This window comes from Phoenix dactylifera, chromosome 14 (genome assembly GCF_009389715.1).
Source record: "Phoenix dactylifera cultivar Barhee BC4 chromosome 14, palm_55x_up_171113_PBpolish2nd_filt_p, whole genome shotgun sequence".
NCBI lineage: Eukaryota > Viridiplantae > Streptophyta > Magnoliopsida > Arecales > Arecaceae > Phoenix > Phoenix dactylifera.
In genome coordinates, this window is record NC_052405.1 from 6,783,674 (window position 1) to 6,801,389 (window position 17,716).

General features: G+C 40.5%; 3 protein-coding genes across 3 annotated transcripts; 2 read left to right on the forward strand and 1 right to left on the reverse strand.

Annotated features, from left to right (window-relative positions):
* Nucleotides 1–6,101: 6,101 nt before the first annotated feature.
* LOC103713267 (extensin-1-like) lies at nt 6,102–7,869 on the forward strand. Its single transcript, XM_008800135.3, has one exon. It carries the CDS (start codon nt 6,264–6,266, stop codon nt 7,233–7,235), a length of 972 nt encoding a protein of 323 aa, XP_008798357.2. The 5' UTR covers nt 6,102–6,263; the 3' UTR covers nt 7,236–7,869.
* Nucleotides 7,870–9,995: 2,126 nt separating this feature from the next.
* LOC103713298 lies at nt 9,996–10,592 on the reverse strand. Its single transcript, XM_008800175.2, has one exon. The coding sequence runs from the start codon at nt 10,590–10,592 to the stop codon at nt 9,996–9,998; it is 597 nt and encodes a 198-aa protein (XP_008798397.2).
* Nucleotides 10,593–15,577: 4,985 nt separating this feature from the next.
* LOC103713268 lies at nt 15,578–17,134 on the forward strand. Its single transcript, XM_008800136.4, has one exon. The coding sequence runs from the start codon at nt 16,323–16,325 to the stop codon at nt 16,890–16,892; it is 570 nt and encodes a 189-aa protein (XP_008798358.1). The 5' UTR covers nt 15,578–16,322; the 3' UTR covers nt 16,893–17,134.
* Nucleotides 17,135–17,716: the final 582 nt, after the last annotated feature.

Here is a 17,716-nt window from a genome sequence, read left to right on the forward strand (position 1 = left end):
AGGGGTAGCTGAGCCGAGTCCATGGGTGGGGAAGGCATGAGTAAAACCGGTCGGGACGGCCATTTCTGCCCGCATCGAATATTCTCCTGGCGGGGCGGGGGCCCAGTGGGGGCTGCTACGCGGGGGTGGGTTTGTCCCTTCCTCCCCCTACCCCTTCTCATTAGCAAAAACAAAAAAAAAAAAATCAGTTTTCAAAAAAATACGTTATTTGTGAAACATTACGTATTTTCGGAACTATCCGATAGATAGACTCCTCCGAAATTAATCCAAATATAATCCGATCTCTCTTTCATACACTAGTACTCTGTCTTCTGAGAGTTTTTTTTCACAAATAAAGAGTTCTTCTACTCTTCAATTTTCTACTTTCTATATTTTGTATTTTCTAAATATATGAAAGAGTTGATCTGGTCAAACCTCTCCAGCGATTATACATCTTAGAGAAGGATCGGGCTGAGCCAAATTATTGTACCTTGAAGATGAGATCGCTGCAGATCTGCACGGAAGGGGTGAATCACGTTCTTAAGGCACTGTACATTGCACGCCTCAATACAGGCAAGGTCTTTTTAATCTTCTGAATTTATTTTAGTAGATTATTCTTTCATAACAGTATTCTATAATAACAGTATAGCAATTTTTAGACAACATTCTCCAACAATTTAAGAATGTGATAAATTAATTATCCAATCTAATTTTTGTTTAATTATTCAATTTAATTGGTTAAGCTCTCTATTTTTTTCAAATTTTTACATTATTTAACCCAATTAGAGAATTCCAACTTAGCCAAATCAACCTCAAGGTTAATGCTGTGATAGAGATTATGCATGCACTAATGTTGTCTTAAAACAAATTATTAGTATGTATGCATATTCCATCTCTGTCTCAGTCAAAAGCTAACAGGAAGGAACTTCCAATAAAGAACTATAACATATAATCGGCATTTTATGATTGATTGGCCAAACATATGCAATCATATAAAGTAGCTTTTTAATTTTTGCATATTTTACAAAATAGCAGGAATAGGAATTTTGGAACGACTAATAATATATACAATTATTAAAACAACAGTAATTTCTGCATAATTTTAAAAATACAAAAAATTTCTGTATAGATTTTAAAGATGCAGAAAATCAATTTGCACAAAATCTAAAGTTGTAGAAAACTTATGCATGGATTTTAAAGCGGCTGTAACTTTCTATACATATTTTTTTAATTTATAATTTTTTTTGCAGAAAATGATATCAGCTTCAACTAAATCTTTCGTATCAAAGAAAATAATTCAAAAATTTGGTTACTTTGATCAAAAATCTATATCTACCCCTCATGATCTAAGTATTTATCTCAAAAAAAATTTAGGTGAACCAATTGATCAAATCATACTCCCAAATCATAGGTTTTCTCCTATATATGGCAAACAAGACAAGACCTACTATTATCTTTGCTGTAGAAAGACTGAGTAGTGTACTCAAAATCCAAATCGATCTTATTAGTTCGTTGTTGAAAGGGTATTATGATATCTTAAGGAACCCTTGATCTATCTCTATTTTATATTGGATACCCTGAGGTAGTTGAGGGTTACAATGATCCAAATTGGATTATTGATTCTCTTGATCTTCAATCAACCACCGGATATCTCTTTCTTCTCGATGGTTTTGTCGTTGCTAAGGAATCATCCAAGAAAACTATTGTATCTCGAAGCACCATGGAGGGCGAGTTGATTGCTCTAGATACCATCTGTACTAAGGCAGAGTGGATTACAAATCTTATTATAGAGCTACCTTTAGTACCTAAGCCAATTCTGACTATATCAATTTTTTTTGTGATAATAATCCATATCAAAAGAGTACTAACGAAAGATGAACAGGTATATCCGAATTCCTCATCAATTTGTAAGACAATTCAAAAAGAGTAAGATCATTTTTTGGCATTTGTCAAGTCTGAATAAAATTTAGCAGATCAATTAACCAAGAGTTTGTTTAGGAGTGGAGTTCTAGAATCATCAAGGGAGATGGGGCTTAAGCCCACTATTTGATTACTCATAGTAGATACGCAACCTCTGTGATTGGAGATCCCGTGAAGGACATTCAATATAATAGAAATGAAGCTGACTGAGTGATTATGTCAGAGCATATTTTTTCTAAGTATATCTTCTCTCATCCCTATGATGAGTATTCTTATCGGTGATAAAAATATTTTGAAAAGGTTGAGTTATACTCTTAATAAGTCCAAGATAAAAAATCTGCAAGACATTATGTCATAAATACCCTTAGAGGACTTAGCTATGTGAGAATTGTCATATAGATCATGACTAGGGGTTTGAGCTAACCTTAATAAAATTCTCATAAAAAATCAAGGTACTAAACACAAGGCCTTTAAATGGCGCTGACCGTATAAAGACTCAATTGATCTATATTATGCATGTGATAAGTAGAAATCTAAGTCACAGAACCTAGTTCAAGGTCTAATCCACTATAGTTCCTTCAGATAGAAACTATCAACATTAAGTGAGGTTCAAGTCCACATAAAACCTCACCTATTGCTCAGTATAAGTTGCCTAGATATTTTGCTTTATGAGTTTCAAAAAATTTAAATCTTTTGTGGGCCTGTGGCGATTGTTGGAGTTTTAATTAAAAAAAAATTATCTCCTAAATTTTAGTTGTTTTAAATGTTTTAAAATACTTTTTTGTCAAATATATCTTTCCGAAGAGTTGCGACTCTTCAAAAGACAACGTCAGTTTTCAAAAAACTATAGTACTTTCGAAACATTAAGTATCTCTGAAACGATCACATCTCTTCAGTCATCCGGATCCAGACTATAAATAGACTCCTTCGGATTTAATCCAATATAATCCGATCTCTCTCTCACACACAGTTAGTCTCTTGAAAATTTCTTCCACGGATCAAGAGTTTTTCTAATTTATATTTTTTATTTTCTACGCATCTGAAGGAATCGGTCGAGTCAAGCCTTTCCAGCAATCATACTTATTAGAAGAGGATCAGGCTGAGCTAGGTTGTTATACCTTGAGGACGAGATCGTCTAAACCCACATGTAGGGGATGAATCACATTTTCAGGACAGTGTGCATCACATGACCCGATTCAGACAAGATCTTTTCATCTTCTAAATTTATTTTAATAAATTATTCTTTTATAAGAATATTCTATAATAACAATGTAGCAATTTTTAGGCAATATTCTCTAACAAGGTTGAGGACGGTGACATAGATGCCAGAATGAAAAAAATATATATTTTTTTAAAGATCTATTTGAAAGATCTAATAGGATTAGTCTAAATTTCGTATAGAATCATAAATTACAAAATTTCTTTAAGTAAAACTTATATCAACCCATTCTCTCTCCAACTCAAATCTTATGGAGGGAAAAAAAAAAAAGACTTCCATAAATCTTTTCTTCATCCCGTAGTCCAAAAGATTTTCATAATTGGGATTTAGACCAAAACTAGAATGGATCTTTAAAAGAAAAATGGGTTAAGCAGACTAACATGCTCAATTTCTGTTGAAAATCTAGCCGATCCTACTAGATTTTTCAAATAGGTCTAAAAATGACGGTTCTTCCGAGGTGGAAGGATCAGAAATTCAATGCTTGTGAGATTATTTGATGGCTTGACGCAATCGAAAATCCATGGAAACACATTCTCCATCCAGATTTAGATATTATGCTTCATCACGTATTTTAGTGGGTGATTCAATAACCAAAGTAGCACGATACCTTCAAATGCTGCAATGAACGTTGGATCTCAGCTCTCCGTCGGCCATAGATGTTGAAACTGCAACACTAAATTTCTAGTAGGAAACTAGGATTTTTCCAAGGGAAACAAGAATTCTGCGCCAACGACAAGGAAACGGTGAATTGATATCCGGAGACAGTTTCCAGAGTCGGACACGTATGCTGTCCCCACAGCCAGTGAAGTTTCGACCGGAGACGTCCATCATTTAAATTTGTGGGTCCCGTTCTGATCGACCGGTTTGCGCGGCGCTAAAAGATGCAGTTGACGTGAGATGCTGGCTTTACATGTGAGGCGCCGTTGATCAGAAACAATTGAGCGGTTCTGATCTGATTGTATGGACCACGGACATGGAAGAAGCGTGGCCTGCGGGCGAACGAATACCGCAGGACAGGGCTGGGTGCAGCGCGTGAAGCATCATCAACCGTCGTTCTTCGTGACATCCACCAGCAAATTCATCCTCCGCGCCCACCGTTTTAAACTCCAGAACGTGCCACGAGGCAACGCGCGCTCGGCCTCAAGTTCCCTCCACGATAACTAAAGTTACTCTATAAAAAAATAAAAGAATCAGAAAAAGGGATACTTAAAAAGGGGATATGCATAGATTCTGTTGCTGGAATTTGGACTCGGGGGCAACCGCGAACCGAGGAGGAGGAGCTCCAGCTAGTTGTGTGATAGAGGACGGCAGTCTTCGGCGGACCTGCAAGAAGCCAGTAGCCGGGATTCCTGGCGCTGGTCCTCCGATACTTAAGTCAGAGGGAGTTTTTAATGGAGATAAATAATGAAGAAGAGCAATGGAGAAAAGTCGTGGCCGGGGAGGAACCAGAGTCTCCTGACTAGAGCTCTCCCCCCTTTTTATAGGAGGGGGGTAGCGGTTACCTGTGATCGGGCGTGATTGCGCGAATCAATGAGCTACCACAAACGATCCGAGATTTCGGGTTAGCTGGCGATCTGTTGAGATCGTATGCATTCAAGTATTGATAGCCGTTGAGGCAGAGATTGCGGGATCTGATCCCGGATGTGGAGGACTTGATTTTCAGTGTGGTGGGGAGGTTCACTTCTCTTTTTGACTGGGTCTTTTCTGGCCATGAGGTCGATCGGGCTCGACTCTGCCGAGACCGTGCCGGTCAATATCATGCCGAGATCGAGGTTGTGAGCTCTGTAGTTGTCGATGCTGAGACCGAGCGCTTTGAGGTCGGGCGCTCTGCAGTCGGACGCTCTGAGGTCGGGCGCTGTAAGTATAATTGTTGTCGTCACGTTCGTCATTAAGTGCCAGCTATTTGACCACGTGCTTTAAGTAATCCATTTTTCCCCCGACAGATCCCAATATCTTGATCTTTTAAAATTTTCACCACCATCATACCATCATTCAAAGAAGATGAACCTGAATAAGAATAAGATATAGTTTAAATTATGATAGAAGAAATATATATTAACACTACTTCTAAAATAGAGACCTATAGATAATTAAAGTATATTAAAAAAAATGCTAAACAAAGGATAAAATAGAATTCATCAACAATTTGGATATCAAAACAATTTTTTTAATATTATAATACGGTATTTATGAGTGACCCTTTTCAACAATCATAACACTTATTATTGCTGTTACCTGCCAGATGAGCCATTATTACCAAGGGTGGTAATTAGTTCTATCACTTGTTCTTGGTAATGTGCCTTATGGAATCCACGGTCGATCTGTAACTTTGGACGCCATCGTTCAAGAGCAAGAATCTAGCCAGCAACAACGAAACAATAGCATGATCTTGAATTAATTTATTTGATATTTTCAGCCTCACCTTCAATTCTTTGAGAGAGAACTCGAGCAACAAGCTACTACCAAGAAATTCCACCATTCGCATACGCTCTCATATTTCTCAACCATTGCCTCTAAGAACTTCTTCTAGAGACGAGCGCAATTTCTTTCTCAAAAATTTACTACTGCTCTCATCGATACCCTTTTCTCCCCCGAGTCACCTGGGCCCAAGACCTAGGTTGCTTCGTAGGAGATCCCCTCTGTTCCTTCGTTGCTTCACCCTCCTTCACACTGTCCCTCGGCCGGAGGAATCGAGCGGTCAATCGCCGGGCCTTTTCCACGCAGGCCACCGGGATCTCCGTTTGTCGCACGGTCTCTGCCGCGTCCGCTAGACTTTCTGCCTCTTTTCCTCCTTTGGATTCCAGGAATTTTACGTCCTTTGACTCCTTGGTCGGACTGTCAGGTCGAATTGGTCCGCGCTGGAACTTTCTCCTCTGAACAACTAACCCCCGGGAGTACACAAAAATCGGATTCAGGAAAATAATAGTCCTGTCCCTTTCCGGTGAACCAGTCAAGTTATTTTTTTTTTTGCTTAGGAACCAGTCAAGTTATTTAGCCAGAAAGAAATATATCTAACCCAAAATTTCCTTTATATATGAAAGACCCAACAAGCCTCGCCTTGGTGAAGTTTTAAATTATAAAAGAAAAAAGAGCGAAAAATAGTAATACAAAAAAAGGACAGAGAGAGAGGAAGCAATCGGAATCGATGGAGCGGCGTTCGATCGATCTGACGACGATCTCCGGCAAGGGCATCAAATCCTTCGTCTTTCTCAAGTCCTCCCTCTATGTGACCGTGTCCCTGGCCGGCGGCGGCCTGCAGGACCAGAAGCAGAAGAAGCAGCGCACGCCGGCCGACCGGACCGGCGGCGAGAACCCGGAGTGGGACCACCCGATCCGGATCGTTCTCGAGTCCCAGGACCAGGGCCTCGTCCTCCAATTCGATATCATGGCTCAGGGTTTCTTTGGAGACCGGCTTATCGGCCGCGTCCGGGTTCCCGTCGCCGATCTCTCCCCGGAGGACCCCGCCGGAGCCTTCCGCTCCGCCAGCTACCTCGTCCAGACCTCCGACAGGAAGCCCAACGGCGTCCTCAGCTTCTTGTACAAGATGAACGGCGGCGAGGGGAGAATTCATAACCCGCCGCCGGCGTCTGCTGCCGGCAATTCTCCTCCTAAGATGGAGTATTGCCCGCCGTCGGCTGCCGGTAATTCTCCTCCTAAGATGGAGTATTGCCGGCCGTCGGCGTCGATTAGCGGCTACTACCCTCCTCCGCCGGCGTCTGCTGCCGGCAATTCTCCTCCTAAGATGGAGTATTGCCGGCCGTCGGCGTCGACTAGCGGCTATTACCCTCCTCCGCCGGCTCCGGCACTCGTTGGATACCCCCCGGCGCCGAATCCCGCGATCCATTACCCGGCGCCGGATACCGCGATCCATTACCCGGCGCCGGATACCGCGATCCATTACCCGCCGCTGGATCCCGCGATCTATTACCCGCCGCCGCCGGAGGATCAGGGGTATTATCCGAGGCCGTATCCGGCGACTGCATATCCAGCGGCCTCCGTCGGCGGTTATTATCCTCCGGTATCTCCAGTACCAGTACACGTGGCCTATTATCCACCGCAGGAACCGTACGGTTATCTGATGGAGGGTCACCGTCAGGAGACGTACCGGTGCCACTGAGGGACACAAGAAACTTCGTCGCGAAGGATGAGCAATCGTGTGGCCCCTGCTTGCACCACGTGGCCATGCACGCCCATCAAAGCGCATTGTGAATATTTGTGATAGACCAAATCGCAAAGAGAAACGCATGATGAATGATATCTACAGTAATTTGCCCCAATGATTCACAGCCAGCCGTGGCAAACGTGGTTCGTCTTGATAGTGGGTGATTGATCAGGACCGTTGAGGCATGGTTTTCCATTGGTGTAATAGAATTGTTCTAACTTTATGATCACGTGGAGAAATAAATTATCATCATGTCGAGAGAAAAAAATTATGATTCGATGGCATGTCTTTTCTCCTTTTTTTTTTTTTTTTTTTTTTTTTTTTTTTTTTTTTTTTTTTTTTTTTTTTTTTGCGGCATCTGATCATTGTCGTCCATGTTGTACCCATGGTTGTTTAAGAAGGTGCATGTGACATGGATAAATAACGTGGGTAATTCATCATTAGTGACACCTTTTTAGTCTTTTTACACCCTATTCTTGCCCTAATTCATCTTTTGTGTTCAATATGCATAATTTTTGTAATGTGTTTTCTATTAACAAAATAAAACTCAGCCATTGTATGTGATTGAGCCCAAAAAGTTGGGGCTTTATTCTCTAATCAATTTCCTATTCATGCCTATCTAAAATTTGGTTCGAACTTAATTAAGATGCGACGGTGATATTAGTTTAGTGGAGCTTTGCTTGAGTTTTTGGCTCGGTAGCGAACTAACTGATTGAATTTTTTACCAACTAGGATTCGAACTATCGGAGACTGGATAATAAGGGTTTTGACTGGGCCTGTTGTGTATTGATTAGATGGCATCATTGGAAGCTTTATGATGGTTGAAAGTGTTGCTCAGCCCCTAGACGTCATTAGCCATAGCCATCTCGAATTTTCTTGAAAATCTCATATTTAGGTTGATGAAAAAATTGGCTTTATACTACAATGCTACATCAGAAAGCTATAAGCTCATATTTAGGTTGATGAAAAAATTGGCTTTATACTACAATGCTACATCAGAAAGCTATAAGTTGTATAAGATGCTGGTATGCCATCCACAGCAGCCGGTTTGTCATCCACTTTCTTCATACTAGCCACTAAGGTCGGCCAACACCAGCCAAAAACTAGACTTAAGCTAGCACTAGCACTTTAAACTTTCCTCAAAAAATTAAGCAACAATTGCCCTACTTTTAGTCCACTATACAATAAAATGATCACCTGCCAGGACCACGTACCATGGGTTGAACTATTAAAGGGGATTCAGCCATGCTTATTTTATGTATCCAATTTCTTTTATTAACAAGGTATAGCGCTCTCATCCTTGTCGCTGATGATTCACAAAGTATCCCTATTGGTGCTATTTTCTCCCTTCTCGGGAGAAGGAGAGCAAGCCATCGAGCTTAGCTAGATGGATGTGTGAGCATGCCATGCATTGATCCCAAAATAATAATAAAAAAAAAGATAGATGATGTTGGACCTTATTGTTTTGACCTTCTAAGGCTTTCAATACTAGAATATCACTTTCTCAGAAAAGAGGGTGGTGTTTAAGATCTATGAGCTGCAAAATACGGAGTAAGGATGAAAATGCTAAATATAAATTAGAAGATAAACTTATAATTGATTGGATAAGTGACTGAAGGGCTTGTTCTCAAGATTATGTTTTGATACTCATAAATATTCTTGTTAACTTCTTGATGGTAGTCTCTTTTTAGTGCTAACGCATATCCCTACTGCCAACTTCTACTTTGTCCATCTTCTTCCTATGGTTGCCATAGGAGGTGTTATCCACGTCTCCACTTATTACACTTCAATCTTTCAGCAACCACTTTCGCCTTTCACATCCTGCTTCCAGGCCTTCATTCTTTAGCACAAGACACGATTAGCTCACTCACTCACCGCTGACCCTTTGCGACAAACTATACTCATAATCGGCCTATATTTGCTATCATTAAACCTTAACCTGAGCCTCAGGTAGAGCTGATTATGGGCTGCGGTTGGGCATCAAAAATATCAAATTTTAAATAGGCCAAGCCCAAAGCTTAACTGAAAATGAATATATAGTTTAGATCTGAGGTCCGATCGTTGATCAACTCTAGGCTCGAGCAATCACTCGCCCTAGTCTAAGTAATTCTTTTTTAAGTCATAGCTCAGTCTATGTTGGATGGTAACTAGTGTTTAGGTATTGGGAGACTAATACCTAAACTGCTATCATATGAATCATCAAACATCCAATATTTCTCAAGGGAAACATTTCTAATGGAAACATCCGGCAAGTCAAAATATTGAGACATCGCAAATAATATCAAATAATTTTTGATGTAAAATATGTCAAACAATAATAAGCAGCACTAAGGGAGCTTCTCTATTTTTCCTTGCACACCCCTTCGTGCGAAACAAGGTAATCCGAACCCCGACATAGTATTTCCAACGTGAAGAGAAACAACGGTCCACAAACTAAAGCAAAAGGCAAAGGTTTAAAAGAAAAGAAAAGAAGAAGGCAAAAGGCAAAAGCAAACCCTGAAACAAGAAACGTATTTACCATTCAATGCTTCCGATACCTAAAACAAAACTGATACTTTATTTAATGATAAACACATTGAGAAATCTCTTCCATGAAATTGAAATAAGCGAATAAATTGAAGATAAAAGAGAAATTCATAGATCTTAAGTATGCTAATGTTTTCACGCATGCACGTAAAACGTTTGTATTTCTTGACTTTAAGTTCGTGAAGCAATCTACTTCTCTTCATACTGCAGCATAGCGATGCGGCTTTGAGACCTCAATTGCTCGTAGAACCTCTTGATGAACTCCTCGGCCTTGTCGTCCACCTCCCGTCCGAACCCATCACCCTCATCCTCTGATGAATAATTTGAGACCCGAACCGAGAAGGGCGACGGCATTTGGCTGCGCTGCTCGCCGATGGCTAGAACGCTCGGACTGTAGGCCCATTGCGGCGAGCGCTCGATCATGGGGAGCACGGCGACAGGCCCTGGCATCTCGTCAGGTTCCTCGACAACATTGGCATGGATGCAAGAGAAAAGATTGTGTCTGCGCTTCCAGCTCATGCCATACAAGATCGGGTTGGGGGTATTAGTGCATGAGAACTCGTACGCATGCATGCTAAAGTTGGGGCCTTGTGGCAATGGACTCCTTGGCTGGTGGTGAAACATAAGGTTCCCCAAGGATTTCCCTAGGACCTTTCCCCTCTCCATGACGAGCTTCATGTCCATGATGAGCTTCCTCTTAGCTATGAGGCCCTTCCTCATCATGATAATGGCCAACCTCAGGAAGTTCCATAGGTTCTTAGCGGCCACAGGAGACTGGAGCTCCATGTTAAGAGTTTACAGGCGATAGAAATGGAGATGAATTAATGGCTGATGGGTTATAATTTTCTGCGAGTTTGGTAATGGTTTGTGCTACCAAACCTCGAAGAAAGGGAAGAGAGAGCCGCACACTCTTGGGATTGAGAGATTGGAGAGGTGGGGGTCTATTTATAGCTGAAGAGAGAATGGGGAAAGTAAAGGAGCAGAACAACGATATTTCTGATAGGAATGAAGAGGCTGACTTGGGGGGGTGAAGGGAAGGTGATGGTGGGGACAATGCACGGCACCACTTTTTTTTTTTTATTTTGTTCTTTTTTATGCCTTCTCCTTCCTTCTACTGTGAGATCATTATATGTTAGAAACTGCTATCTGCGTGTCAATAGAGGAGAGGAGAGCTGGTGTCTGATGAGAACATTATATATATGATATAATGTTAGTCTGAACTTTGACTCGTAGCTGGGAAGTTCAGGGCAACTAATGAAAGGCAGCCGTGGGACCGGAAGGATATTTGGGTTGTTGGTCCAAAAAAAAAAATTGATACTTATTAAAAATTAAAAAATATATTCTAGTTAGTTTTTTTTGGGTAAGGTCCTAAATATGGTATCAGAGCGGACCTGGCCACAGGCCAATCGTGATGCTTGTAATTAGATTTGAATGAATTTGAACTCTTAGTCTGACGAGGATGTCAGAACTTAAATAGAGGAGTATGTGAGGATCTGCGCATGTGTGCGTTTAGTCCTATATTAGTTATTGGCCGAGAAGATCATGGGTACTTACACAGAACTAGAGAACTCAAAAAATACCTTCTAACTAGCCTTTTTGAGCGAGGTCCTGATTTGTAACAGAAACCAGAGATTTCGATACAGAAGGGTTATTTTTTTTCTAAATCAATTCCTTAAATTCTTTCCATGTGCTACTTCTTAACTTTTAACTTTTTTAATTGCAATATTTTCCAAGTTACAACGTGCCTAAAAATTTGTTATAATATATATATAATTCCTAGTCAACTAACAAATGCTTTAATGAGAACGGGATACTAAAAATCGAACGAGCTAATTAGTGGCCTGTTGGTAAAGTAAGGCACACAAATTCCGGAGCCAAATATCATTTTATTGAGAGTCCAAAGAGTTTCAAATAAGCTTCATGAGCAAAACAAACAAACAAAAAATTCATGATGGACTAATTGTCAATGGTGATATGAGAAAGCTAGGACCAAACATCATGCATCTTCATTAGATATTTAGAGGGCACAGAGTTTGGGATAAAGTCCATCAAGAAAAATGGAAAATTTTCGTGATGGATTATTGTTAGGGTTCATTCACTTTTTTGACATATAATTGCTACCTCGATGCATAAGACGCATGTAAAAAGACAATCAAAAACTAAAACCAGAAGTAGATCACCACGTAGATGATTTTTTCTCTTCTTTTCTTTACATGCAAATGGTTGGCATGATAGATAAGCTAGCTCTCTTGCAGCACAATATACTTAAAAAACTATATATGAAAAGAAAATTTTGTTGCTGTCTCATTCAAACCCGAAGTACCAACGCCGCAAATAATAAATTGATCTAAAGATCTTTGAAGCTTTGCCACCAACAACCAGAAAAATATGGGCGTGGTCTGCTATCTGGTACCCTCACCTTTGTCGCTTTATTTTTTGATCGCCGAGGCCATTAGAAAAAAGAAAGATTCTCTGTACCTAAAACATGCAAGAAAGAAAAAGGGTGGTGCGTGCATAGAGAAAGCAATTCCCCACTAATTATCTAAAGAAGCTCACAACTATCCAAACTGAACCAAGAGAACAAAAGGCTGGTTTTCTAACTTGTTATTGAAGACCTTGCGTTATCTTGTGTAGGACTGTAAACCAAATGGCCAACAAGAGTTAGAAAGACACATCAAGTTCAAACAAAGATGGTCCCTTCTCCCATAGAAATGAAAAAGAAAATAATAATTATATAAAAACTGGCGTCCTAACTTTTCCCTCCTCTTGATTTCCCTCCTATTTTGATAGACATTTGAATCATTTTGAGAAATTGATAGGCATCGGTATTATTACCCTAAAATCTGCATGCATGTCAACAAATCCTTATACTTTGCTTTGGTGAAGCGTTCGTAGGAGATGGGTGTAACAACCCAAGACCTCACTCAAAAAAAACTAACCCGAAAGTATTATTTAGATTCTTTGATTCTGTATAAGTACTCAAGACCAACTCAGCAAATAACCGATGTGAGACGAAATACACGTCTGCACGGATCTTCACAATAGGTCCACGTACAAATAGAAAAAAAAAATCCTAATCGTTAGTGAATTTTGTAAAAAAAAAAAACCCATCTGATTGCTTCCTAAACTATTACATCTATTTAATCCTCTTGTCCGAGATACCTATTTTTACAAATATTATAGCCACGTTCGCCACATGTGCCAGCATCTGATCTTTTCCTAAAGCCAAAGAGAAGAAAAGATATGCATCATTGGAGCAACTCGCAAGATATTTTCTATGGTGTTCAAACTTTTTTCCATTTTCCAAGCAATCTCTTCTTTTTTGCCAAACAAAATATGTTTCATGGAACTGCTTTGCAACAACACCCCTGGATTGGCCACATTTCACTTTGCCAGCAGCCACCTTTCCGCTACTCCGAACTTGCTCTCTCTCTCGACCTTTCTCCTTTTTAGGAGCAAGCTGGCTTCCGCAATTGACCTACTACTATAAGCTAAAGCCACAGCCATTATTTCTCACGTTTGAGTTCCCCAAATTAACTCCTTTTTAAGTGGGTGGAAAAGGACAAGAATCTGCAAAGCTCTTTTATACGCAAAATCACCCTTTAGATGGGAGCGTGCTCCACGCGTGCAGAGAAAATTAAGGGCTTCAGACATGGCCGGGTTTGAGTTGCCAAGCGTGATGGTTAACAAAGATTGGGCTCAACAGATCCAAAGTCCACGATTCTGAGAAAAAATTATATCCTGCACCGCATGCACCATGCCAATCATATAGTTTCATTCATATGCTCATCTCAGTGATTAGCCTATAAAAATAAGATAACATAATTTGCATGATGCACAGATATATACATTGGTACACGTGGTGCATGATATAATTTTTCGATTTTGAGGTCCTGGCCGGCAGGTGGGTGCCACGTTGGCTCTGACGATATTTTTTGTTGGAGCACTCTAAAGTTCGGAGGTTCATGTTGCTTTCTTTTCCCTTTATGTCCATAACTCATGCATGAGGAAAGTAGAATTCATCTTCTTATAGAAAAAAAAGTGCAATCCATAGCTCTTTTGGATAAACCTAAGAATATCAACATACAATAACCTTAGTCTTTCAGAGTTTTTCCCCTCACCTTGTCCGCACCAAGAAAAAGAAAAGAAACAAGAATCTATTTGCCAATAAACCTATTTTGTTTAGGTCTTCTCACTATTAACAATCACCAAAAAGGATGGTAGAAGAATGTAATCCTAGCTAAATCTGCTATCTAATGGAAGAATGCAATCACTAAATTTGAGGCTGAAAATGTGACGGTAAAGTTTGTGGCGAAATGGTTGATGGAGGCAAAATAAATAATTTTGGACTTTGAGATTGGAGCGAGAAATCGCCTATTGGGCCTTCAAAGCCCTGGTGTGTATATTACATATTTGCCCCTATCAAGCCTAACAAGCCCTCGTAGGCCCAAGACCCACAGTTGGGCCGACATTTTAATCAAAACCTTTCAAAAAAAACCTCATCTATTAGATGAACTAAGCACTAGGATGGTTCATTTATTATTATTATTATTATTATTGAGTTAGCCATGCACTTCATGTATTTCTAGCGATTCACATGGCATCATCAAATGATACAAGTCTTGGATAAGAATCTACAACGCACCCTTGTTGACGATCCTTTACTGTGAGTTTGTCGAACAATGTGATATCGAGTTTTAGCAGTGGAATTCTCTACAGTGATGCAATGCTATTATCTTATAAGCGAGCTTGATGAGTGCAAGCAACAATTATGCACTAAGCCCCTTTCTTCTTCGTGAACCGTTATTTAATACCCTCCTGGTTTTCCACGTCTACAATTTGTACAAAGAAAGGGGAAATGGGCTGATATCCATGCCCGTGCTGTGTAATTAGAAATCACAGAGTCATCTGAGCTATGTTATATCCATAAAATAAAGTAGCAATTCGTACATATGGAGGGATGTATCGCAAGATAAAATATGTAAGCTATGTAGATAACATGAAATATTCCAACCATTGGAAGGAGATACTAATCCTTATTTCTTTTCTCCTCCGAAATCCTCAAACAAAATGCAATGCACACAAGAACATGTAAAAGAATATCTTTATAATATATTAATTCTTAAGAACTTAAAGGAGAGAAAGCTCAAGATAGTTTCTTTTATATTGCCCTCTTTTTAGAGGAATATTTTATATCATGCATATTATGATGATGTTATAATAAGAGCACTAGCCTTAGAAACACTTCAAGAACCCAAGGTGGGTCGAGAAACCTCAAATCTATCCTCGTAACCGGAGTCGGGTTAATACTTCGAACCATGCTTGTCTCATTTAGGTTCAGATTAGAAGATCCGACCTATAGTTGATGCTACCTAAAAAAATTCTTGACCCAAACCAATACCAATCAGGATCAGATATCACCGGATTTTGGGTTAGGTCTATTTTTGCCACCCCTAACTAGAAATTATGACACAGAAGCTTCATTCGTCTACTGATGGACTTGCCGTGCTTTCAAATACCACTTGGGTGACTTGGGATAAACATGTAGACCATCTCAGTGTAGAAGAAAGGTCTCCAACGTAAGGGTTATAGGCGACGTTTTCTTAAATAAAAACTTCAGTAAGTGAGTTTAGAAGAAACAGAGCAAACTGGCACAGCAGTGGAAAAGACCTGGAAGCTACCAAAGGTTTATATTAATTTCCATGAGATATTTCCATCAAAAGAGACGACCTGAACTTTTTCACACCGGCTCTTGAGGAAGCCTCTTTCCCAACGGTCAAAATAATTCAAAAGGGAGCCTAGGCACAGCTGTCCCGCGAGGGATGTCCCGAGCCAAACCTTAAGCTCAGTCCCTAACACCACCCAAACCAGGTCTCTAACCCATCATATGTCGACAAGTGTCATCGTGACTGCTTCATCTGCTTGGTTTCCTTCTCATGTCATGGCTGTGCACTCTCCATCTTTTCTTCTTGCTTTTTGCTAAAGTTTTCTTCGTGCCCACCCCAAGCTTTCGAGCCCTATTAACTCCTGCTTTAGTCTACTCATCACTCACATGAGCTGAAGTTGCACACCACCTTCATTCCCACTCTCTATAAATATCCATCAATCCCCGCGGGACAACCTCCATGCCAAAACAACCACCTCCTCTCGTATCTCTCTGGTTTGCATTAACCTGTCATCACCCCTCTTTCGCCTTGCATGCCAAAACCATCTCTCTTCCTATTTCACACTAAACGAGCAAACCACTATCACTGTCGCTAGCTACATTTGGTCAGCAATACAAAGATATCCTCTCCTTTCTGCATAAATTCAGCAACTCGCTTTCTTGTCCTCCTATAAATACCACCGCTACTATTAGAGCCTCTTTTCTTCATCCATAACTTTGCCATCTCTCTGCCCTCTCCAATCCGCAAATTTCTTGCCTGAACACTTGAATTCTGAACTTCTGGTTGGCATTACTTATTCCTTCGTCTCTCTCTTCCTCTGTGCATCTTCTCCAACCTCGGTGCTGCAAGGATGAAGAACAAGGCTTCCACCTTCCTGAAGCAGGTGATCTCTGTTATTGTCTCCATGGTGAAGGCCAAGTCATTGGCGGTGAAGAGCAAAACCAGTGCTATGAAAAGCCGGCTCCTTGTCTTTGGGCTCCTTCGGCACAAGAAACTCTTAATGAGTGCAATCAACCACAAGATCCATGCACTTAGGGGACAGGAGAAAGGTGGTGAAAGTCTCAGCAGCAACCCTGAGGACTGCAGCAAGGCAATAGTGCTTTATATTGCAGAACAGAACGAGGCCCTGCCAAGCTCCACACGCACCGAGTCGGTCGACTGTGAAGATGACGATTTTTACCCGGACCTCACACACTCGCTATTTGAAGACGAGGACGACGATGATGATGGACTCGGTGACGCCGCTGGATCGGTAATCGATCTGGTTAGGAACTCCAAGGACGATGGTAAGGAATTCAGCCTCGAGGACGAGATCGACCATGTAGCTGACGTCTTCATAAAGAGGTTCCATAGGCAGATGAGGATGCAGAAGCTGGAGTCCTTCAAGAGGTATCAAGAGATGTTGGAAAGGAGCGCGTAGGAGAAGGAAGGTAAAAGAGTCCTTTTGTTTCTCCAAGTAGGCCTTAGAGATCTGACCCAGAGACTGAACAAAGGAAGGAAACTGTGGGGCCAGGAGGGTATAATCAGCTCGCTTGGTGGTTAATCTCTAGGATGTCTCAGCTTTTAAGCACTCCTCCGCTGGAGCTATGTTTAGTCGTAGAACTCTTGCTGTTTCACGTAGAAAAAAACGCCTGCTTCCATGTAATCGTCAAAAAAAAAAAAGAGAGAATGGCCATGTAGCATTTATTTTGGAGGAATGCATGGTCCTTAAAGCTGTGTACCTATCTTTCTAGAAACGTAGAAATGGAAGACAATGTTTCCTTACGAGTTATCAGGAGCATTCGGATACTGATAATCCTAAATTCTTAGACTCTGATATATGTGGGTAAAATGTGTTGCATTATAACTAGAATGGGATAGAATTACATCAAAAAAAAAAAACTAGCATGGGATAGAAACAGATGCACTTTCCTAGTCAGGATCTGAAAATATTGTTTATCTATATTTATGAGGATCCCATCAAACAAAAATATATATTTATTTGAAAGCAATAAAAAGTTTTTGACAGTCAAAAATCATAGCAACAGACATCTGTGAGGCTACCTGGATCGCGTCCAGCAGTCCATAGCTTAGCTCCTAAGGAAGTGCAAGGCGTATATTTAACTTGCATCCTTTCTTTACAGCATAATAAGATGCCCAGCTTTTACAGACAACGTGCATCAGATTCCCCTGCTTACTAACAAGAGTATCAGCTCTTTAACTGCAATAGAATATAAGAAAGTACTTGGATACCGTACATTGTTA